This window comes from Desmodus rotundus, chromosome X (assembly GCF_022682495.2).
Source record: "Desmodus rotundus isolate HL8 chromosome X, HLdesRot8A.1, whole genome shotgun sequence".
NCBI lineage: Eukaryota > Metazoa > Chordata > Mammalia > Chiroptera > Phyllostomidae > Desmodus > Desmodus rotundus.
The window spans coordinates 9676920-9699492 of NC_071400.1; the positions used below are offsets into that span (position 1 = coordinate 9676920).

General features: G+C 36.8%; 1 protein-coding gene across 1 annotated transcript in view; it reads left to right on the forward strand.

The window, feature by feature from the left end:
- CHIC1 (cysteine rich hydrophobic domain 1) overlaps positions 1 to 10541 on the forward strand; it is a 53068-nt gene extending 42527 nt beyond the window's left edge. The window contains exons 4-6 of the mRNA XM_024555290.4: positions 8427 to 8483; positions 8745 to 8804; positions 10254 to 10541. Coding sequence (XP_024411058.1) covers positions 8427 to 8483; positions 8745 to 8804; positions 10254 to 10304 — 168 coding nt within the window. The 3' untranslated portion in view covers positions 10305 to 10541. The remainder of the gene's footprint in view (positions 1 to 8426; positions 8484 to 8744; positions 8805 to 10253) is intronic.
- Positions 10542 to 22573: the final 12032 nt, after the last annotated feature.

Genomic DNA, 22573 nt, shown 5'->3' on the forward strand with positions numbered 1-22573 from the left:
TTATCAGTTCTAGTAGTTTCTTGGTGGAATCTCTGGGACTCATCATGTCATCTGCAAGTAATGACTGTTTTACTTCTTCCTTTCCAATTTGGATGCCTTTTTTACTACTTCTTGTCTGATTGCTTGGCTAGGACTTCCAGTACTATGTTGAATAAGAGTGGTGAAAGTGGACATCCCTGTCTTGTTCCTGATCTTAAGGGGAACACTTGTAGTTTTTGCCCATTGAGTATGATGCCATCAGTGGGTATATTATATATGGCCTTTATTATGTTTAGGTGTGTTCCCTCTGGTCCCACTTTGCTGAGAGTTTTTATCATAAATGGGTTCTGGATTTTATCAAAAGTTTTTTCTGCATCTATTGATATGATCATGTGGTTAGTATCCTTCATTTTGTTTACGTGGTGTATCACATTTGTTGATTTATGAATGTTGTACCAACCTTGAATTCCCAGAATAAATGCCACATGATCGTGGTGTATGATCTGTTTGATACATTGCGGTTGCTAATTGGGTTTGCTAATATTTTGTTGAGGATTTTAGCATCTATGTTCATCAGGGACATTGACCTATAATTTCCTTTCTTTGTAGTGTCTTTTTCTGGTTTTGGAATTAGAATAGTGTTGGCCTCATAAAATGAGTTTGGGAGCCTGTCCTCCTGTTGAATTTTATGAAATATTTTGAGAAGTAGAGGTGTTTCTTCTTGGAATGTTTAGTAAAATTGACCTGTGAAGCAATCCAGTCTCGGGTTTTTGTTTCTTGGGAGTTTTTTTTTATTACTGCTTCAATTTCACTAGTGTCATCATCTGTCTATTCAGATTCTCTGATTCTTCCTGATTTAGTTTGGGAGGATTGTATGCTTCTAGGAATTTATCCATTTTGTCCAGGTTGTCAAGTTTCTTAGCATATATTTGTTTTTAATATTTTCTTACAATCCTTTGTATTTATTTGGGGTTAGTTATTATTTCTTCTCTTTCATTTCTGATTTTATTTGGGTCCTCTTTCTTTTTCCTGATGAGTCTGGTTAAAGGTTTTTCAATTTTGCTTATCTTTTCAGAGAACCGGCTCTTGGATTCATTGAAATTTTGTATCTTTTTTTTTAGACTATTTATTTCTGCTCTGATCTTTATTATTTCCTTCCTTGTACTCACTTTAGGCTTTGTTTGTTTTTCTTTTTCAAGTTTCTTTAAGTGCAAAGTTAGATCGTTTATTTGAGCTCTTTCTCTTTCTTTCTTTCTTTCTTTCTTTCTTTCTTTTTTTTTTTTTTTTTTTTTTTTTGAGATAGGCCTATAATGCTATGAATTTCCCTCTTAGGATTGCTGTCCCAGTGTCCCACAGATTATGGATTGCTGTGTCCTCGTTTTCATTTGTTTCAAGGTATCTTTTTTTTTAATTTATTTTTTTATTGTTATTCAATTACAGTAGTATGCCTTTTCTCCCCTTACCTCCCCCCCACCCCAGCCGAACTCACCTCCCTCCCCCACCCCCACCATCCCCCCCCGATTTTGTCCATGTGTCCTTTATAATAGCTCCTGCAATCCCCTCTTCCCACTGTCCCCACCCCACTCCCCCCTGGCCACTGCTAGACTGTCCCCCCCCTCAATGTCTCTGGTTGTATTTTGCTTGCTCTTTTCCTTTGTTGATTATGTTCCAGTTAAAGGTGAGATCATATGGTATCTGTCCCTCACTGCCTGGCTTATTTCACTTAGCATAATGCTCTCCAGTTTCATCCATGCTGTTGCAAAGGGTATAAGCTCCTTCTTTCTCTCTGCTGCGTAGAATTCCATTGTGTAAATATACCATAGTTTTTGGATCCACTCGTTTGCTGATGGGCACTTAGGTTGCTTCCAGTACTTGGCTATTGTAAATTGTGCTGCTATGAACATTGGGGTGCACAGGTTCTTTTGGATTGGTGTTTCAGGGTTCTTAGGGTATAATCCCAGCAGCGGAATTGCTGGGTCAAAGGGCAGTTCCATTTTTAGTTTTCTGAGGAAATTCCATATTGTTTTCCACAGTGGCCTCACCAGTCTGCATTCCCACCAACAGTGCACTAGGGTTCCCTTTTCTCCGCATCCTCTCCAACATTTGTTTGTGGATTTGTTTATGCTGGCCACTCTGACTGGTGTGAGATGGTACCTCATTGTGGTTTTAATTTGCATCTCTCTGATGGCTAGTGATGCTGAGCATCTTTTCATATGTCTCTGGGCCTCAAGGTATCTTTTGATTTCTTCCTTGATCTCATTGTTGACCCATTCACTGTTTAATAACATGCTACTTAGTTTCCATGTCTTCACATGTTTTTCACTGTTCTTGTGATTGATTTCTAGTTTCATAGCATTTTAGTCAAAGAAGATGCTTGATATGATTTCAATCATTTTGAAGTTATTGAGACTTGGTTTGTGTCCTAGCATGTGGTCTCTCCTAGAAAACATTCCATGTGTACTTGAGAAGTATGACATTCTGCTGCTTTGGGGTAAAATGCTCTGAAGACATCAATTAAATCCATTTGATCTAGAGTGTGGATAAGGCTGCTGTCTCCTTGTTGATTTTCTGTCTGGAAGATCTATCCATTGTAGTCAATAGAGTCTTAAAATCTCCAACTATGACTGTATTTCTGTTGTTCTCTCCCTTATGTCCATTAAGATCTGCTTTACATATTTAGGTGCTCCTATGGTGGGTGCCTAAATGTTTACTAGGGTTATGTCCTTTTGTTGGATTGTTCTCTTTGTTGTTATGTAGTGTCCTTTCTCTTACTAGCCTTGGTTTTAAAGTCTGCTCTGTCATATATAAGTACTGCTACCCCAGCTTCTTTTTTCCTTTCCATTTGCATGAAATATCTTTTCCCACTCCTTTACTTTTAGTCTGTGTGTATCTTTTGATCTGAGATCAGTCTCTTGGAGGCAGCATATATTTGGGTCTTGTTTTCTTATCCATTCAGCTACCCTGTTTCTTTTGGGTAAAGCTTCAGCCATTTACATTTAAGGTATTATTTATAGATACATATTTAGTGTCATTTTATTGTTAGACTATTTTGCTGTCCTTTTTCTTTCTCTTTTTCTTCTTCTTCTTCAAGCAACCCCTCTAACATTTGTTGCAGCACTAGTTTGGTGTTAACTCCTTTATCTTTTTTTTTTTCTGAGAAGCTCCTTATTTCTCCTTCGATTTTAAATGATAACCCTCCTGGGTAAAGTAGTCTTGGTTGTAGGTCCTTGCTTTTCACCACCTTGAATATTTCATGCCACGTCCTTCTGGCCTGAAAGTTTCTGTTGAGAAATCAGATGACAGTCTAATTGGTGCGCCTTTGTATGTAACTACATGCTTTTTTCTTGTAGCTTTTAGGACTCTCGCTTTGTCTTAAACATTGCCAATTTAATTATGATGCATCTCGATGTAGGCCTCTTTGGGTTCAACTTGTTTGGGACTCTCTGAGCTTCCTGGACTTGTGTGTCTTTTCTCTTCACCAGATTTAAGGAAGTGTTCGGTCATTATTTCTACAAATAGGTTCTTGATCCCTTGTTCGCACTCTTCTCCTTCTTGTGTTCCCATGATGTGAATGTTGTTATACTTCAGTGTTGTCCGAAATGTTTTTTAAGCTCATATTTTTAAATTCTTTTTTTCTGTGGGGTCCTGAGGCATAACGGTTACTGCAGTGGGCTCTCAACCAAGTGATCGGAGTTAAATTCTTTTTTCTTTTTGCTGCTCTGCTTGAGTGTTCTTTTCTACCTTGTCTTCTAAATCACTGATTTGATCCTCTCCTTCATCTAACATATTGTTTATTCCTCCCCGTGTATTATTTATTTCAGATATTGCATTATTTCTCACTGGTCTTTCTTATGGTTTCTATGTCTTTTTCATGCTATTGAGTATCCTTATAATCATCACTCTAAACTCTCTATGTGATGAATTTCTTGCCTCCATTTCATCTAGTTCTTCTGGAGAATTCTCTTGTTCTTTCATTTGGGGTCCATTTCTTTGTCTTTCCATTTTGGCTGCTGCTTTGTATTTTCTGCCTTAGTTGTTAAACTGATCAGTGATATAGCCTCAAGCTGTAATCAGCAGCCTTGATTAAGCTCCACAAAGTAGGGCAGAATAATTCCTTTGTGCGGAGCTCCTGCTTCCCCTCAGGCTGATGCCACTTGGAGGGGAGTGCTCTGCCTGAGAAAGATGGCTTCTACAGTATGGGGAATGACTCAGCACAAGAATCCTGGAGGCTGTTTCTTCAGTTCTCTCCCCAGAGCCATCAGCCACACACAGTCCTCACATGTCTCTAGTCCACTTTTCTCTCTTTCTGTGGGAGCCTGGGGTAAGTGGCTACAAATGAAATTTTGTGCTTTGGCCCTTTAAGAGGCACTCTACATCCAGCTATCTCTCTCTGACAGATAAAAACCTTGCTGCTTTTCACAGCTGGATGTTATCTGTGTTTCTTTTTGGCTCTGGTGTTGTAGGCTAGGGAGCCCAGCTTGAGGTTTAGACCCCACACTTCTCAGGGGGAGCTCCCCGGCTGCTGAAATATCCCTCTGGAACTTCAGTTGCCACCCATGGATGCCCAACTAGACCTCTCATGCCTCCACGGACTCCCTATAAGTCAGGCTGTGGTGAAGTGGATTCTGTCCTTCATTATAAGGCTTCTCTCCAACTAGTGTTCAGTTGGTTATTCAGGATACTTTCTCTACAATTTAGTTGTAATTCTAGATTGGTCCTGAGTGGAGGTAGTGTAGCTTCTAATTACTCTTCCACCATCTTGGATCTTTCTATTTTTATTTTCAGTTTGGTTCTAGAAGGCAGTACAAGACAAATCCTACTAATCTTCTGCAATCTTGGCCTTCCATTTTTTGATAATATTGTTATCTTAACAATGTTAAGTCTTCCAATCCATGAATACAAGATGTCTTTGCATTTATGTCTTTATTTTATCAGTGTTTTGTACTTTCCTGTGTATGTCTTTTACCTACTTACTTCAGTTTATTATTTTATTCTTTTGATGCTATTGTAAATGTAATTGTCTTTTTAATTTCTTTTGTGAAAGGTCTTCACGTGGCCATTGGGAAGAGGTCTTATTTATTTATTTATTTATTTATTTACTTTTAGAGAGATGGGAAGGGAGAAAGAGGGAGAGAAACATCAATGCGTGGCTGCCTCCCATGAGGTCCCCCCACTGAGGACCTGGCCCGAAACCCAGGCATGTGCCCTGACTGGGAATTGAACCAGCAACCCCTCGGCTTGCAGCTTGCGCCCAGTCCACTAAGCTACTCCATCCAGGGCAGGTCTCACTTTCTTGCTGGTATCTTTGACACACACAAGTTTTGCATTTTAATTAAGTAAAATTTCTTACTTTTAATTTTTTTGTGGTTTTTGCATCATATCTGAGAAAACTTTGCCTAACTTATCACAAAGATTTACTCCTACTTGTTTTGAAGTTTCACCTCTTACAATTAAGTCTTTAATCCATTTTGAGTTAATTTTTGTGAATAGTATGAAGTAGAGTTTTGAGTTATCATTTTTCTTTTAGATATTTAATTGTGCCAGCACCATTTGTTGTAAATGTTTTTGATTCATGAACATGAGATATCTTTCTGTTTATTTATGTATTCTTTAATTTATCTTAACAATTTTTTAGTTTTCAGTTTACAGAATTTACACTTTTTGTTAAATTTATTCTTAAATATTTTATTCTTAGTTCTACTGTGAATGGCATTGCCTTTTTACTTTCGCTTTGAGATTGTTCTTTCCTAAGTGTAAAGAAATACAATTGATTTTTTTATGTTGACCCTTACATTATTTTTCCATCTAGTGTAACCAGTTTCTACAAAATTAATGGCTTAAAACAACCCCCTTTTAGTATTTAACAGTCAAATGTCTGGATACAGTGTAGCTCAGTTGACTTCTCTTACTCAGATCTCACAAGGCCAAAATAAAGGTACTGGCAGGGCTGCATTCCTCTCTGGATATTCTGTAAAAGAATTTGCTTCTCAGCTAATTCAGGTTTTGGCAGAAACTATTTCTATCTTATATATTCTCTGTGGCCTTTATCATCTTAAAGCCAGCAATGGTGATTCAAGTTTTTCTTGTGCTTCAAACCCCTCTGACTATCCTTCCATCAGCCAGAAAAAGATTATCTGCTTTTAAGGGCTCATAGAATTACATTGGGTCTGCCAAAATAATCCAGGGTAATCTCTCTATTTTAAAGTCAAACTATTAGTAATTTTAATTATACCTCCTATGTCCTTTTTGCAATGTAACATAACATTTTCAGGTGTTAATTTCAAGGTGTGAAGATCATTGGATCCATATTTCTACCTATACCAATCTTATTTCTTGCAAACTTGCTGAACTTATTAGTTCTAGTAGTGTTTTAGGGAATTCCTTAAGGTTTTTTCTATAAAAGATCATGTTGTTTGCAAATGAAGATTTCACTTTTCTTTTCCTATCTAGATTCTTTTTATTTTTTGTATTTGTGTAATTACAGTGGCTATAACTTCTGGTACAATGTTGAAAAAAAGTAGTGGAAGGAGACATCTTATTACTAATCTTAGGAGGAAAACATTTAGTCTCCTTCTGTTAAGAATGATGTTAGCTGTACATTTTTCATAGATGCCCTGTATCAGGTTGAGGAAGTTTCCTTTATTTCTATTTCTTAGGATTTTTATTATGAGTGGGTATAGGATTTCTGTCCAATGCTTTTTCTAAATCTTGATGAGCTTTCTAAATTTTAATGAATATGGTCATGTGATTTTTGTCCTTTGTCCTATTAATATAATGTACTACATCAACATATTTTTGTGTTCCTTGGATAAATTCCACCTGGTCCTGGTATATAATCTTTCATATGTTGGTAGATTCAGCTTGCTAGTGTTTTGTTGAGAATTTTGTATTTATATTCATAGTACTATTTCTTCTTTAACTAGGAGAATACCTCATTGAAGCCATCTGGACCTGGGTTTTTCCTTGTGGAAAGATTTATAATTACTAATTTAATCTCTTTCTTTGTTAACTATTTGATTTTGTTTAAAGAGATTCTGTCAAGTACAAGGTCCCCATGGTAAACTCTAGCTGGTATTGTTGCCATTGGTTGTTAATTTACATAACTGAACAGTTAGAGTAATTTCTTGTGTTGGTGCTTTGGAAATCACTTCAGTGATATAGTCTGATTTGTAAATCATTTAATTTTAGGGAGTAGTTTTAAAATTTAACAATGCCTGATGACCTTTTTACCAGGAACTTTATAAAACTCTTCAAATAAAAATCAAAAATGCCCAGTAATATTGTACTTTAATGTTTTCAAGTGTTTTGAAAACTTTTTTTCTCCTTACAAAATATATGCACTCCAAATGGAAAAACTTAGCCTCTGCCCTTCTGTTTACTACAGTGTTGTTTCTCTTGTTTATATTTTACCTCCCAATGCAAGTTTCTGACTGGCTGTTTTTAACATGTTCTTTTCAGTGGATATTCTGATGTATATTGACTTGCTTTTATTGAACCGGTAGACCCTGACTGACTACTGTATGCCAGGCATTGTGCTAGGAGCTCTGATAGGAAATTATTCTGTGAGAAATTGGATTAACTTCGCATACTGCATGCATACTGAAAAAATACCCCTGCGAAAAAGTACATGAAAATGTAGATTAAATCTATAAATGGACTTCTAGCAGTGTTAATGATGTTTTCACAATAATTCAGTGAATGAACTCACAACAGTAATTTGTACATATTTCATTTTGAAATGCATATATTAAAATTTCACATATTCGTGTATGTATGTGTGTTTATACAAGGTCCAGCAGAAGTAAGGCTTGAGTGTGGTTGGTAGAATACGTGAATGTCTCTCATGAGGTAGACAGCAATTGGAACATTTCACCTAAAATGTCATATGGTGTGTTTGAGTGTGATATTGTTGTGTTACAGAATTCCACACTTATGATTTTGTAATAAAAGATTTTATTTATTGGTTTGTTTGTCTATTGAGAAGGGAAGGGAGGGAGAAAGAGAAAGAGAAAAATATCAATGTGTGGTTGCCTCACGCACCCTCTACTGGGGACCTGGCCCATAACCCAGGCATGTGCCCTGACTGGGAATCGAACCGGTGACCCCTTGGTTTGCAGGCCAGTGCTGAATCCACTGAGCCACACCAGCCAGGGCTGTAATAAAAGATTTTTATGTAATAAAAAAGGGGCATTATTTGTGCTGGACCCTGTATATGAGAGGGAGAAAGGGCAATCTTATAATAGTATAATAACCAGTCAAAACATTGCTCCTCTTTTGGCAGTTTCTGTGAGTTACATTGTTTTGTTTTGTTTTGTTTCTGATTTCTAATAAGAAAAACAAGAGGAGAAAATAATGAGATCTTACAAGTAAGCAGAAAAATATAGCTACACATAGTTTACAAAGCTGCTCAAGCCATCTTGTAACAAAGTCTTGATTCTTTCTCTCAGACCAGAAGATCAATTCAGAAGTTGTTAGAATGGGAAAATAACAGATTATATCACAAGGTAAGAAGTTTAAACAAATAAGTGCCCCATTCATATATTTGTATTATTAAATTGAAAAAGTGGGGATTTCTCAGGTCACAAAAGAATGAACTAGAGAATTAATACTGAATGTTTAATGTATATTCTTTACCAAGTAATTTAAAATGCTATGATTTGGATCTTACGCTTATTCCTAGATTGTTTTCTGTAATTTATTCAAATGTATAGGTAATTATTAGTATAAATTGATATCAAAATGCTTAACAAACTGTACTTTCTTAGCTTGCTTTACACTGGAAGTTGACTAAAAGGAAATGTGAAACTAGCAATATGATGGAGTATGTAAGTATACAGTTGTTTTTAATTCAACTTTTTTGGATCTCATTCTAATTGTTACATTTTACCATATTTATCATTTGTCAAATCATCTTTCTACCGCTTTTCTCCTCATCCTGAACTTTTGTCAGTTGTAACATAGAGGGTTTTCTTTCACCTTCTTTAGATTTGTAGCCAACATAAAATATCTTGAAAGCTAGCAGTTATTTAGATCTTAGAAAAATCTCAGCTAATGTGCTCAGATGAAAATATTGCACAACCTTAATGTTCTTTCAACATAGGTGCACATCATTGCATACAGCAATGGGCACAGCTGGTGTTGAACAAAATATTTCTAAATGTAACCTTGGCAAAACTTGCATAACGTAGGAACTGACTTCTGAATTCTGTATTTATTTTTCTGGCTTTTTTTTTTAACTTAGCTTATATTTAACTTTTAGTGAAGAAACCATAGTTTCTATACAGGGTCTGGCAGAATTAACACCTGCTTGAGTGTGGTTGGTAGGGTGTGTGAATGTCTCTCGTGAGATGGACAGCAATTTGAACATTTGACCTAAAATGTCATATGGTGTGCTTGAATGTGATATTGTTATGTTACAGAATCACATACTTATGACTTTGTAATAAAAAGGAGCGTTATTTGTGCTGGACCCTGTATTTTTTACTGAAAGCTATGCATCTTAATCATAAAACATAATTTCACATATAACCAATGTGACAAATTCAGCATTATTAACATTGAAAAGAATATGAAATTTATTTGTTTCATGTTGCTGCCATGTAGTATATATTTAATAATAAATATTGCATTTCCATTTCCTAAATAAGGATTATCATGGTATCTTTCTTCACTTTGCATACTTTCGGGGAGAAAATGTACAAAGGACCACAAACCTAAAATCTACTATTATAAAATTACGTGTTAAATTTATATAAGTTCATAAATATCTTAGGTTTTCATAATTATATTTTCAAACCTTTAATTAATGTATTTTAATCAATCCATTTGGACACTATTATTTTTTATAAACAACTTGTAAAAGATAGTAATACTCAATCAAATAGCAACTCGAATTGAAAAATATGTAGTTGTAATACAGATAAAGGTATTTTTCTAATCTGGATAGCACAATTTTAATCCATTCCACTTTGCTAAAAGAAGGGGGGTGCAGGGAAGGTATGAAAGGACATAATAATGTAATAGGGTTTACTTTTTTGTACCTAAAAAAATAGTTATTGTAAGTCAGATAATAAAAACTGTTGCTATGGTCCAACAGTTTTGATTTAATTTATTATCTAATGAAAATGTGTGGTAAGTTCTTTTTATAACTGTTTTATATATTTCACATACTTTATAGTAGAAGAAAAATGATTATAGACTTTTTGGGTTATATATAAGTTATAGTAAATGAAAATTATTTTGTCAATATATTGTTGTCTGCTTTTATTTTTCAGGTAATACTAATAGAATTCTTACCAAAATATCCCATATTCCGACCTGACTGAGGAATTTTATTCAGTCACTTCTGTGTTACCTGTCATTTCCTACCCTTAGTGCCTTGTAGGTGATCTTGGAATGAAGATGGTCTCATTGCTCTCTTCAACTTATTCTTTATAATGGTAGAATATTCTCCTCACTCTTTTATTTGTGTTGGTTTAAAAAGAAAATTTGCACATCTTTTTTTTGTTAAATGAGGCTTGTGTTTTGCACTCTGTTTTTAAATAAATACACGTGTATATGTATAGTTGTTATTAAAGATAAAACATTAATTAGTACTGGCGTTAAAAAAACAAAAACTTGTTTTGAGCATGCTGCCTTATAATTTTCATACTCACTGTTTCTAAATATGCATCATTTTTCTAGGCTACTTTAATGCTCTGTAATCCCTTATTGAACAGACATAAAGAAGCTTTTGGTAGCTTTTAGAAATGGTTTTATTCTTATCTGCTTTCAAAGGACATGCAATTAATAACACTGGTTTTGTCCTGCACTTAGCTAAATTATCATTTATGTTAGTGGATAAAATATTTAAACTCCTAAAGACTTGTAAATATTGTCTCTTTGCATAATGTAAAATGTGATATGCCATGGTTTACAGAATTTAATATTATTCTTACTGTATTGCCAACAATTCTGCATAGATTTTAATATGAATGAAGTTTGTAAGCATCCTTTTGAATGTACAGATTGTTAACATGCTGTTGTATGGCAAAGCCATAATAAGTATGCGAAAAATTTCAACTGTAGGACAAGGTTGCCCTTTGTAATGAGTTGATTAAAACTGAAATCACTGTCTAAGATACTCTGCATTGCACCTGAAACCAAGACCCTGATTTTTTTTCTATTTAATTCAGTGATTCTCATTTTGTCCTCCATTCCCACCCCCAAAAGAATTCATTTGGCATCTGACACATTTTACAGCCTCACTATTCTCATTTATTACCCTTAATGTTTCCTTTTCTGCATTTGAAAAGACACACAATTCTCAGCTGTAGGAAGTGTTTTGAGATTTCAAATGGCTTAGATGGTGTCTAGACCCCCATGAAAGCCACTGCTAATGCCCTTCTGGGGTTCTAATATTCTGCTTTGGGAAAGAGAAAGCCCATTCATTGAAAAGCTGTACCTGAAGAATATGTATGTGGTGGGTAAATCACAATTAATAAAACATTCTTAATCTTATTTTGAGGATTTTTTAAACATTTGGATATTATTAATAAGGAAAGGTGAGTATTTTTAGTAATTCTACAATACATCATCTGTATATTGTATTGTGTGTTTATTACCCAGAGTCAAGTCTCGTTCTATCACCATTCGTTCCCCTTTACCCTCTTCTACCTCCCCCCAACCCCCTTCCCTCTGGTAATCACAATACTGTTGTCTTTGTCCATGAAGGAAAGATAAGTATATAGGCAAAAACATTTTAGTTTATAAATTCACCCCACATGTACACTTTTCATTGGTATGTGCATATATCTCTATCTCTCCTCTCAATTAAAATAAGTGATGTGGCTCAGTGGTTTGGGTGTTGTCCTGCAAACCAAAAGGCCACCAGTTCGATTCCCAGTCAGGGCAGGTGCCTAGGTTGCCTAGGTTGTTGGCCAGGTCCCCAGCTGTGCAAGAGACAACAATTGATGTTTCTCTTTCTTATCAATGTTTCTCTCCCTCTATTCCTCCCTCCCTTCCCATTTCTTTAAAAATAAAGAAAGAAAATCTTTTTTTAAAAAGAATATGTGAAAAAAAATAAAAGAATATGTGAGCCCTGGCTGGTGTGGCTCAATGGATTGAGTGCAGGCCTGCGAACCAAAGCGTCGCCAGTTCGATTCCCAGTCAGGGCACATGCCTGGGTTGTGAGCCAGGTCCCCAGTAGGGGGAGCATGAGAGACAACCACACATTGATGTTTCTCTCCCTCTCTTTCTCCATCCCTTCCCCTCTCTAAAAACAAATAAATAAAATCCTTTTTTAAAAAAGATAAGTGAGAGCATTGCAGTCTAATTCTTCTAGAATTTGAATTTTTAACGTAATAAAAAAGCTCTAAATTGTGTTAATTCAATTGCAAATGGATGCCTATATGTAGGCATTATTTTGAATTCCTAGTGCTAAAAATAAAATTATAATATTTTATTTATCAACTTATTCTTATTGCTTTTAGTAAAGTTTTCTAAGCAAACATTTTTCCCAGTGAAAAGAAGAATCGTTTCTTCATACAAAGTCAGACCTTTTAAAACCACTTTGAAAATTTTTGCCCACTTTGAAAGTGAGTCTTATACCAGTAATAGAAGAGGGGGAAAAGAAACCTTATTTAGTGTGTGACTATAATTTTTGCATAAACACATTTTCACCTCCCTCTGCAGAGTCCCATTACCGTGACACCCAGCCACTGAGAATCTAACTTTTCATATGTTGTGTGTGCCTGCAAATATCATGTGTCTGTCTGCTGCACAATTGAAGGTGTATTTTTATAAGCAAGGTGGAAACCTCTGAAAATGCATACCAAATGTCTTGTTTTATAGCTAAGGTCAGGGAAAAATTGTATCTGTGGTTTATGTTCCAGCTAATATCATTAGGTTTATGTTTCAAAGTATGACAGTTTAATACCAAAATTGATTTGCAAAATAATACAAAATTTCTAATTATCACTAATTTCTAATTATAGAATGTGTCAAGTGAATACTTTTATGTGTCAACCCATAAAATCTTATTTTTTCCTATGAACTTAGAATTTACTCATATGGTGGTCATAGTAACTTTTCTACCATGTATAAATCACACTTGGTTTTACTCAAAGAATAGCAGAAAGTAGTGAATTGGCTTTCCATGATATAAATATTGATAAAGGAATAGAATGCATCTGGAGGTGACAGTATAATTCAATTGACATTAGTATTTTTTACAAAAACTATGTGCCAGGATGTATAAACTTAATTTTAAAGCCTACTCTAATTGCTCTTAAATTTATTATTTTATTGATCATTATGCTGGTTGACTCATCTTATTTTCTTGACTATTCCAAAAATATCCAGTATTCTTTTTTACTTTATGTGACTGCTTTTTCAAACTATTTGCCTCTGGACAAGGCTGATTAACATTTGTGTATGTTGGAGTGCTTTGTAAGGGGCTGTTTTCTTTTCAATGAAATTGGCAAAAAGTGAATACTGAAATGATACAGCATGCTGTGGTCATTAATTCCTCCCCTGTCGACCTCTTTTTCTTTTATCCTCAGGATAGTATACACTCAGATGTTTTCATCAAGTTAGTAAAATATTTTTGTGAAAGTTGTTTTTGAAAAAAGTAAGTTTGAATTTCTTTGGTGCGTATTCCTTTATGAAATCTGCTATTGTTATTTCCAGAGAAAATAACATGTATTTGCCAAAGTATATAAATTTCACAAAGCTTTAAGGTTGCACATTAAAATTGGCTCTTCTCTAACTTTCCCTTATGCATCTCTACTCCATTACCCTTTTAAACACCCAAATTGTATATAAAATGAAATAAACTTTAACCTTCTTTAGTTATTCTTTGTTCCCTTTTAACCCCTCATGGTAATTTAGGACAGAGACCATTGTAGTTAAATGTTAGCAGTAGATGGAGAAGTGCCTTGTCTTTTTTGAACAAAGATAACATTTTATGTGGAAGGAAGCAGAATGGATAAATTGATAAACATTAGATTTAAAACCATCTTTTCAACTAAGTATATTTCACTGACACATTATATTTCTTCTTAATATTTAAATCCTCTTTTCCTTGTTTTTCCCCAGTCATGTGATCCATTAGTGACAACATTATTACAGAACAAGATGATCAGTCACTTTCAAAACCAGTTTAATTCTAGTGCTAGTGAAAATATAATTTAACATGGTTCTTGAATAACAATGGTCTTGGATTGAAGCCCCACCAAAACCCACTTAAGTATTTAATAGACATACTATTCTTACTATTATGACCTATAAACACTAATGTTTGTTCAGTTAATCAAACCGTGTTAATATTTAGTACTCTACCATTTCCAATGAAATTTATGTGTTTTTTTAATATTTGGAGTGAAGTTCTAAGCCTTTGAATAGATAGGTTTTTTTCAAATGTATGAGCTTTAAAAATCATTAGCATTTTGATATTGTTTACAAATAAACCACCACTTACAAAATCAAATCTCACTACTTAAAACAATATTTCCTTAGAATTGACTTTGACCTAGGAGTATATAGAAATTTTATATATATATGTGTATATATATATATATATATATATATATATATATCTCCATTTAATGGGAGGAGTTTCAAACAGTGGAAATTTTTTTGCTAATTTGATGGTAAAATGTTCAAATTTATTGAAATTAGGTCATCTTATGCCTATAAAATTCTAATTTAAAAATCCATTTTGCAACAGTTATCAAATTGTATTCCTTTAAATGATGAACTACAGGGAAATTTTCCACAAAAAAGAAATAGGTTTATTAACATTACCTGTTTATGTAATACATGCACTAAAAATAAGGATAGAAATAAATGATAGATAGATAGATAGGTAAGATAGATAGACAGACAGACAGATATTCTCATCTTGCCCCAAATTTATCTTCTCTGACTCAGAGCCTGCCTTTTCATTTTGATGATGGCAACCTGAGAATATATTTCATTTTCTATGGACTCTGTCAGGTTCATACTATGTGAAAAAATAATCTAATCTTACGGGCTCCAGGAAAGTCACTTAAATTACATGCCAATCTCTTTATCTGTAAAATCATGGGGTTGAACCTAGAGGTGGGCTGAAAATTAAAGATTACCTAATCGTATTTTGTGATTCTAGGAATCCTTAGGAAATTCTTACCCTACAGAATCTCAGAATGGTTTTTTTTCAGATCTACTACCCTTGGTAGGAACTCTCACAGTGCCTTGCACACAGTAAAAGTTTGATTCACCAACTGGCTCCTAGTTTATATGTTATTCATATCACACAGACTTAAAGAACCTGATGCCTGCTAGACCTCAGCCCTATATGGTAATGAGGATGAATGTAATTTCCCAGGAACTGAGGACTGAGGTCTGTGGTCTTTGCCTTTGTGGAATCTCACTATGTAGTTGGTATCCAGACAAGAATTATAGCTGTAACAACAATGGAGATAGGGAAGGATCTACTTTGACATTAATGCAAAAAGAGTTTCATATCTTATACAATATTGTTTCAGTAGCTTAATAAGCTCCATATCCTCACAAAGACCTATTGGAACAAATTGATAATATTAGATGGAAAGGAAAGTGGTATGGAATCAAACCCAAGTCACTTCTGGTTGGTTCAATTCTTAGTCTGCTACTTAATTCCTCTGTATCTCATGTCCTCCTTGTGTAAGTGGGGACAATAATATGGACCTACCTCACAGGGGAATTGAGGATATTTTCATATATTAATGTGCTTCTTGAAGTCGACTGGAAAATGTACTGGATATCATAATTTTGTAATTTTTAAATGTATTGCTTTAAATCTATGTTTTCTTTCTCAGTCAAACCCTACAGAATGAGTGTTGCAATTAATCTATTTTTCAGTAGTGAATTTTATCAATCCCCTATGTGTTAACATGGGTAATTGTATGTTATGTTACATTATGTTATGTTAACGCTTGATTTAGGGAAGAAAAACAGGTAGTTATAAACTAGTGGTTCCCAACTTGAGGCAGATGAAGACAATAGTAAAGGCATCCTTGAACCTTTTTCAATTTTTCAAGAAGTATACTAGAAATCATATTTACTCAGAATATTTCTGTTGCACAAGCCAACTAAAACATGAATTTCCATGTATTTTGTGTATATTTTTTCAATTCTGTCTAATACTAGTTATCATACACTGATCCAAAGCTGTGAATGGCAGTTATGATTTTGATTAATAAAAAATGAGAAAATCTGTTACATGCAATTTAGTAAACAAAACACTTGAAAAATGGGGGAGGAATAATAAAAGAATTCTTATGGTGAAATGTTGGGAGCCACTTTTATAAAGGAACTAAGATTATTTGACTCTTTCCACAGGTTGCTTACCTAATCCCTAAATAATGAAGTGCTAGATTGTGTGCATTGATGTATTTTGGGTAGATTGAACTATAAAACTTCGTGTTTGAATTTGCCTTCAGGTTTTTGTTTGTTTGTTTGTTTAAGGATTATATAACCAAGCTGATTTATTTGGGTGTGTACGTATAAAGCATACACACACACACAGGATTGCACATGTGCAAAATGTTAAAATGTCATGTTCTAGCATTAGAGTAAATATCAATTTCTAAGTCTCAAAGTAGTTCTGTGTATAAACTCAATGTGATGTGTCACGACAATAGTTTTTCAAAGTTCCTTTTATTCCTGCTTATTTCCTTTGCATTTATCTTGGCTTAATTTTCTTAATTTGCCATTTTTCTAGTAAGCAAGTAGTATAAAATTGTTTTAATGCCTGGATTTTGAAACAAGTCAGAAATGTTTGAAATTATATAATCTACAAGCTACTTTGCCATCCTTGGACTAACTACATGTAAATATGAGTCTAGGTTGCAAAAACAAGAAATCCTGGTAGCCAGGAAGCAGGCATTGATCAAAACAACTGTTTGAAAAACCTAGGATTTCTACTTTTTGGCAGAGGATTCCTGTTGGGACAACTTTACTAAAAAAAAATAAAAGTGGCTATGTCCATGCAAACCAAGAACTTTCGTGCATCTTGTCTTGTTACATAGCCTGTGGAATGAATTCATTTTTCTCCTTTGAGTTCTGGAGTAACCCCCCAGCAAGAACTCAACCTATATACAGCTGTGCCAAAATGAAGAATACCTGCCTCTCTGAAACTCTCACTGCTGCTTCTGTCATCATTCACTTGTCAGATATAAAAATTTTATTATCTCAGGATGCAAAATTACAATAAAGTGCAAATCTATGTTAATGAATTAAATTGTGTGTTCTTTGGTGCATCTTCCTTTCCTCCTTTCCTTCCCTGATTTTATCATTATAAACCTTCCTTTTAAAAATTCTATTTTGTGTCCTGACCAGTGTGGCTCAGTTGGTTGGGTGTTGTCCCACAAAGTGAAAGGTTGCCAGTTCTATTCTGGGTCAGGGCACATGCCTGGGTTGCAGGCCAGGTACCCAGTCTGGGAGTGTATTAGAGGCAACTGATCAATGTTTCTCTCTCATATTGATGTTTCACTTCTCTTCCTCCCTTCCCCTTTCTCTAAAAATAAATAAATAAAATCTTTTTTAAATAAAAACCACAAAAATCAAGGTTGCCTTTGTCTACAAATGGTGGAGGCTCCCAGCAGGGGGAGAGAATGCTCAGCTCATAAGGTGGACATTCCCCTGTGCTTAGGACAACCCTATTCACCTCCTTTTCAGCTCAACTTCCCTGTGCCCAAGTTCCCAAACTGAGAGAGCTCTGGAGGGGTGTACATGAGTGTGTGCACATGCATGTGCCTGGGCTCATATTGCATACACACATGCACACAACTGAAGGAGTGCCCCTGCTCCTCCTCAGAGGCTTCTCTCTGGTAATAAAGTCCTGTGTGCACACCTGTGCACATACAGGCACACACTAGATTCTAAAGCACATTATGGGGCGGGGTCCCTGGAGGCTCACTGAAGTTGGGCTGGGGCAGAGGGCTGGTGTATGAAGTACAGCTGGCTCCTATCTGGGTGGCTCAGACAATGGTAACTGAGAGCAGAGGGTTGTAGGCCTGCTTGCCGTCACCCAATCAAGTGTCGTGTGCCAGCATCTCCTGGATAGTGAATCAGTTGTCTAGGATCTTCTTGTTCCACTTCTTCATGGTTTTGCAGTGGCACAAGGCAATAATGTTGAGCTCAGCCTTGCTGTCACCATTCTGCTGTTCCCTCAGGCACTCCAGCTGGCTCTGAATCATGAACTCATGCCACTTCCACTGCTCCTGGGCCCGGATCAGGTGCTGCTTCTGTTCCTCTTTGCTCCAGTAGTGGCCCATCGTCATCTTGTTCACGGTGTCGCTGTATGTGGTCATGCCACTGTGCTCCTCTCAGATCTTCAGGACCCGGGTTTTTAGAAGGCGATCATGCGCAGGTTGCTTGGCCACATGGTGGGTTCAGTCGCTGCACACCTTGACCTTCCACTCCATGAGGGTTGCTTTGTTGGCTGTTGCCATTGCTCTGCCCACCCGAGGGCCGCTTGCCAAATTCAAGGGGCTGTGACCCAGATTGTCCAGGCCACGTGGCTGGGCCAGCTGCACACAGCTCTGATAGTGCTCACTCTCCTGGCCCTGGCCTCTGTGGGGCCTAAAGAGGTAAGGGCTGCCCTTGGTGCCCACATGCTCCAGGGTCATCCCCGTCTTTGGGCAGTGGCAGACACATTCCTCTGAGTACTGTCTCTGACCCAGCTCAGGATCCCAGGTGAGGGATTGGAACTTGGCCGGGCTCCCCTGTGAAGGAGCTCCCTTGGGGTGGGTGGCAACAAAGAGGCCAGGTGGCGGGTGTGGGAGGTGGAGTTTGGTTCAAGTTGGAGCTGCCAGCAGCCTGCCTCAGGGGGCTCTGCATCAACACAGTTCTTATTAGAATACCAATGGCATATTTCACAGATAAAGAACAAATATTCCAAAATTTATATGGAACCACAAAAGACCCCAAATAGCCTCAGCAATCTTAAGAAAAAACAAAGTTGGAGGTATGACAATAACAGATATTAAACTGTATTATAAGGCCATAGTAATCAAAACAGCCTGGTACTGGCATAAAAACAGGCATATATAACAATGGAAGAGAACAGGGAGCCCAGAATTCAACCCGCATCTTTATAATCAATTAATATTTGACAAAGGAGGCAAGAGCATACAATGCAGTAAAGGCAGTATCTCCATTAACTGGTGTTGGGAAAATTGGATAGGTATATGGGGGAAAAAATGAAACTACACCACCGATTTACACCATATACAAGAATAAATTCAAAATGGATAGAAGATTTAAATGTAGGCACGAAACCATACAAATTCTAGAAGAAAACATAGGCAGCAAAATCTCAGACATCTCATGTGGTTATATTTTTGTTGATATATCTCCTAGGGCAGGGAAACAAAGGAAAAAACAAACAAATGGATCTACATCAAACTAAAAAGCTTCTGCACAATAAAATAAGCCATCAACAAAATGAAAAGGGAGCCCACTGAATGGGAGAACGTATTTGCCAATAACACATCAGACAAGGATTTAATCTCCAAAATATATAAATAACTCATCCAACTCAACACCAGGAAAACAAACAATCCAATTAAAAAATGGGCAAAGGATATGAATAGACATTTCTCTGAGGAGGACTTATGCAACATCACTAATCATCAGAGAGATGCAAATTAAAACCACAATGAGGTATCACCTCACACCTGCCAGAATTTGCTACCATTAATAAATCGACAAACAAAAAGTGCTGGCAAGGATGTGGAAAAATGGAAATACTCATGCACTGTTGGAGGGAATGCAGACTGGTGCAGCCACTGTGGAAAACAGTATGGATTTCCTCAAAAAACTAAAAATGGAACTGTCTTTTGATCCAGTGATCCCATTTCTGGGAATATATCCTATATATCCAAAACACCAATTTGAAAGAATATATGCACCCCTATGTTCATTGCACTGTTATTTACAATAGCCAAGATTTTGAAACAGCACAAGTGCCCATCAGTAGATGAGTGGATAAAAAAGCTGTGGTAGGCCCTGACCTCAGAGCTCAATTGGTTAGATCATGATCTTGATATGCCAAGATTGTAGATTCAATCTCCAGTCAAGGCACATACAAGAATCAACTAGTGAAGGCATGGATAAGCAAAACAATAAATTGCTCTCTCTCCTCTCTCTCTCTCTCTCTCTCTCTCTCTCTCTCTCCCTTTCTCACTCAAATTAATGATTTTTAAAAAGCTATGGTAAATTTACACAAATGAATGATACACAGTAATTTTAAAAAACTACATCTTACCTACTGTGACAGCATGGATAGACATGTAGATGACTATGCTGAGTGAAATAAGCCAGTCAGAAAAATACAAATACCAGGCTTCCGGCCAAGATGGAGGTGTAAGTAGACAAACTGTGCCTCCTCGCACAACCAAAAGAAGGACAACAATTTAAAAACAAAAAACAACCAGAACTGACAGAAAATCAAACTGTATGGAATTCCAACAACCAAGGAGATAAAGAAGAAACATTCATCCAGACCGGTAGGAGGGGCAGAGACGGGCAGCCGGGGTGGAGAGGACTTGCGACAAAGCGGCGGCTGACGGACCCAGCGAGGTGGCGGATTGTGGAACGGGGCAGGCCAGGCTGCAGCTAGCAGACCCCACAAGGTGGTGGCTGGCAGACCCCTCGGCCCCACATTCGCGCATAGATAAACCAGGAGTAACGATTTGGGAGTGAAGCAGACTACACAACTCAGGGTTCCAGCGCAGGGGAAATAAAGCCTCAAACCTCTGATTGAAAACACTCGTGGGGGTTGGGGCGGCAGCAGGAGACACTCCCAGCCTCACAGGAGAGGTCATTGGAGAGACCCACAGGGGCCTAGGGCGTACACAAGCCCACCCATTCGGGAATCAGCACCAGAGGGGCCCAATTTGATTGTGAGTAGTGGAGGGAGTGACTAAAATCCGGCAGAGAGTGGAGCAAGCACCACTGCTCCCTCTCGGCCCCTCCCCCACATACAGCATCACAGAGCATCTACCAGCCTTACCGGCCCTAGTGAATACCTAAGGCTCCACCCCCTGTACGTGACAGGCTCACCAAGACAAAAAAATAAATGGCCCAAATGAAAGAACAGATCAAAGCTCCACAAAAAATACAACTAAGCAACGAAGAGATAGCCAACCTATTAGATGCACAGTTCAAAACACTGGTAATCATGAAGGTCACAGGACTGGTTGAATTTGGTCACAAATTAGATGAAAAAATGAAGGCTATGCTAAGAGACACAAAGGAAAATGTACAGGGAACCAGTAGTGATGGGAAGGAAACTGGGACTCAAATCAACGGTGTGGACTAGAAGGAAGAAAGAAACATCTAACCAGAAAAGAATGAAGAAACAAGAATTCAAAAAAATGAGGAGAGGCTTAAGAAGCTCCAGGACATCTTTAAACATTCCAACATCCGAATTATAGGGGAACCAGAGGAGAAGAGGAAGAACAAAAAATTGAAAACTTATTTGAACAAATAATGAAGGAGAACTTCCCTACTCTGGCAAAGGAAATAGACTTCCAGGAAGTCCAGGAAGCTCAGAGAGTCCCAAAGAAGCTGGACCCAAGGAGGAACACACCAAGGCACATCATAATTACATTACCCAGGATGAAAGAGAAGGAGACAATTTTAGAAGCAGCAAGAGAAAAGGACACAGTTACCTACAAAGGAGTTCCCATGAGACTGTCAGCTGAATTCTCAAAAGAGACCCTACAGGCAAGAATGGGCTGGCAAAAAGTATTCCAAGTCATGAAAGGCAAGGACCTACTTCCAAGATTACTGTATCCAGCAAAGCCTTCATTTAGAATGGAAGGGCAGATAAAGTGCTTCTCAGATAAGGTCAAGTTAAAGTTCATCATCACCAAGCCCTTATTATATGAAATGTTAAAGGGACTTATCTAAGAAAAAGAAGATAAAAAATATGAACAGTAAAAATGACAGCAAACTCACAGTTATTAACAACCACACCTAAAACAAAAACAAAAGTAAACTGAGCAAGCAACTATAACTGGAACAGAACCACAGAAATGGAGATCACATGGAGGGTTATGAACAGGGGAGTGGGAGGGGGAGAGACGGGGAAAGGTACAGGGAATAAGTAGCATAAATGGTAGGTAGAAAATAGACAGGCGGAGAGTAAGAATAGTATAGGAAATGTAGAAGCCAAAGAACTTATAAGTGTGACCCATGGACATGAATTATAGGGGGGGAATGTGGATGGGATGGGGTGTGCAGGATGGAGTGGAGTGAAGGGGGGGAAATGGGACAACTGTAATAGCATAATCAATAAATATATTTTTTAAAAATACAAATACCATGTGTTCTCACTTATATGTGGAATCTAATGTACAAGATAAACTGATAAACAAAATAAAAACAGAAGCATGGATACATGGAACAGACAGATCTCAGGGGGAAATGGGAGACTGGAAGAGATTAGGCAAAGAACATATATGCATGACCCATAGACACAGACAACAGTGTGAGGATTGCCTAAGGTGGGGGGCTGGGTGGAGGTGAGCAAAGGGTGGGGGAAATGGGGACATCTATATTAGTGTCAACAATAAAAATGTAA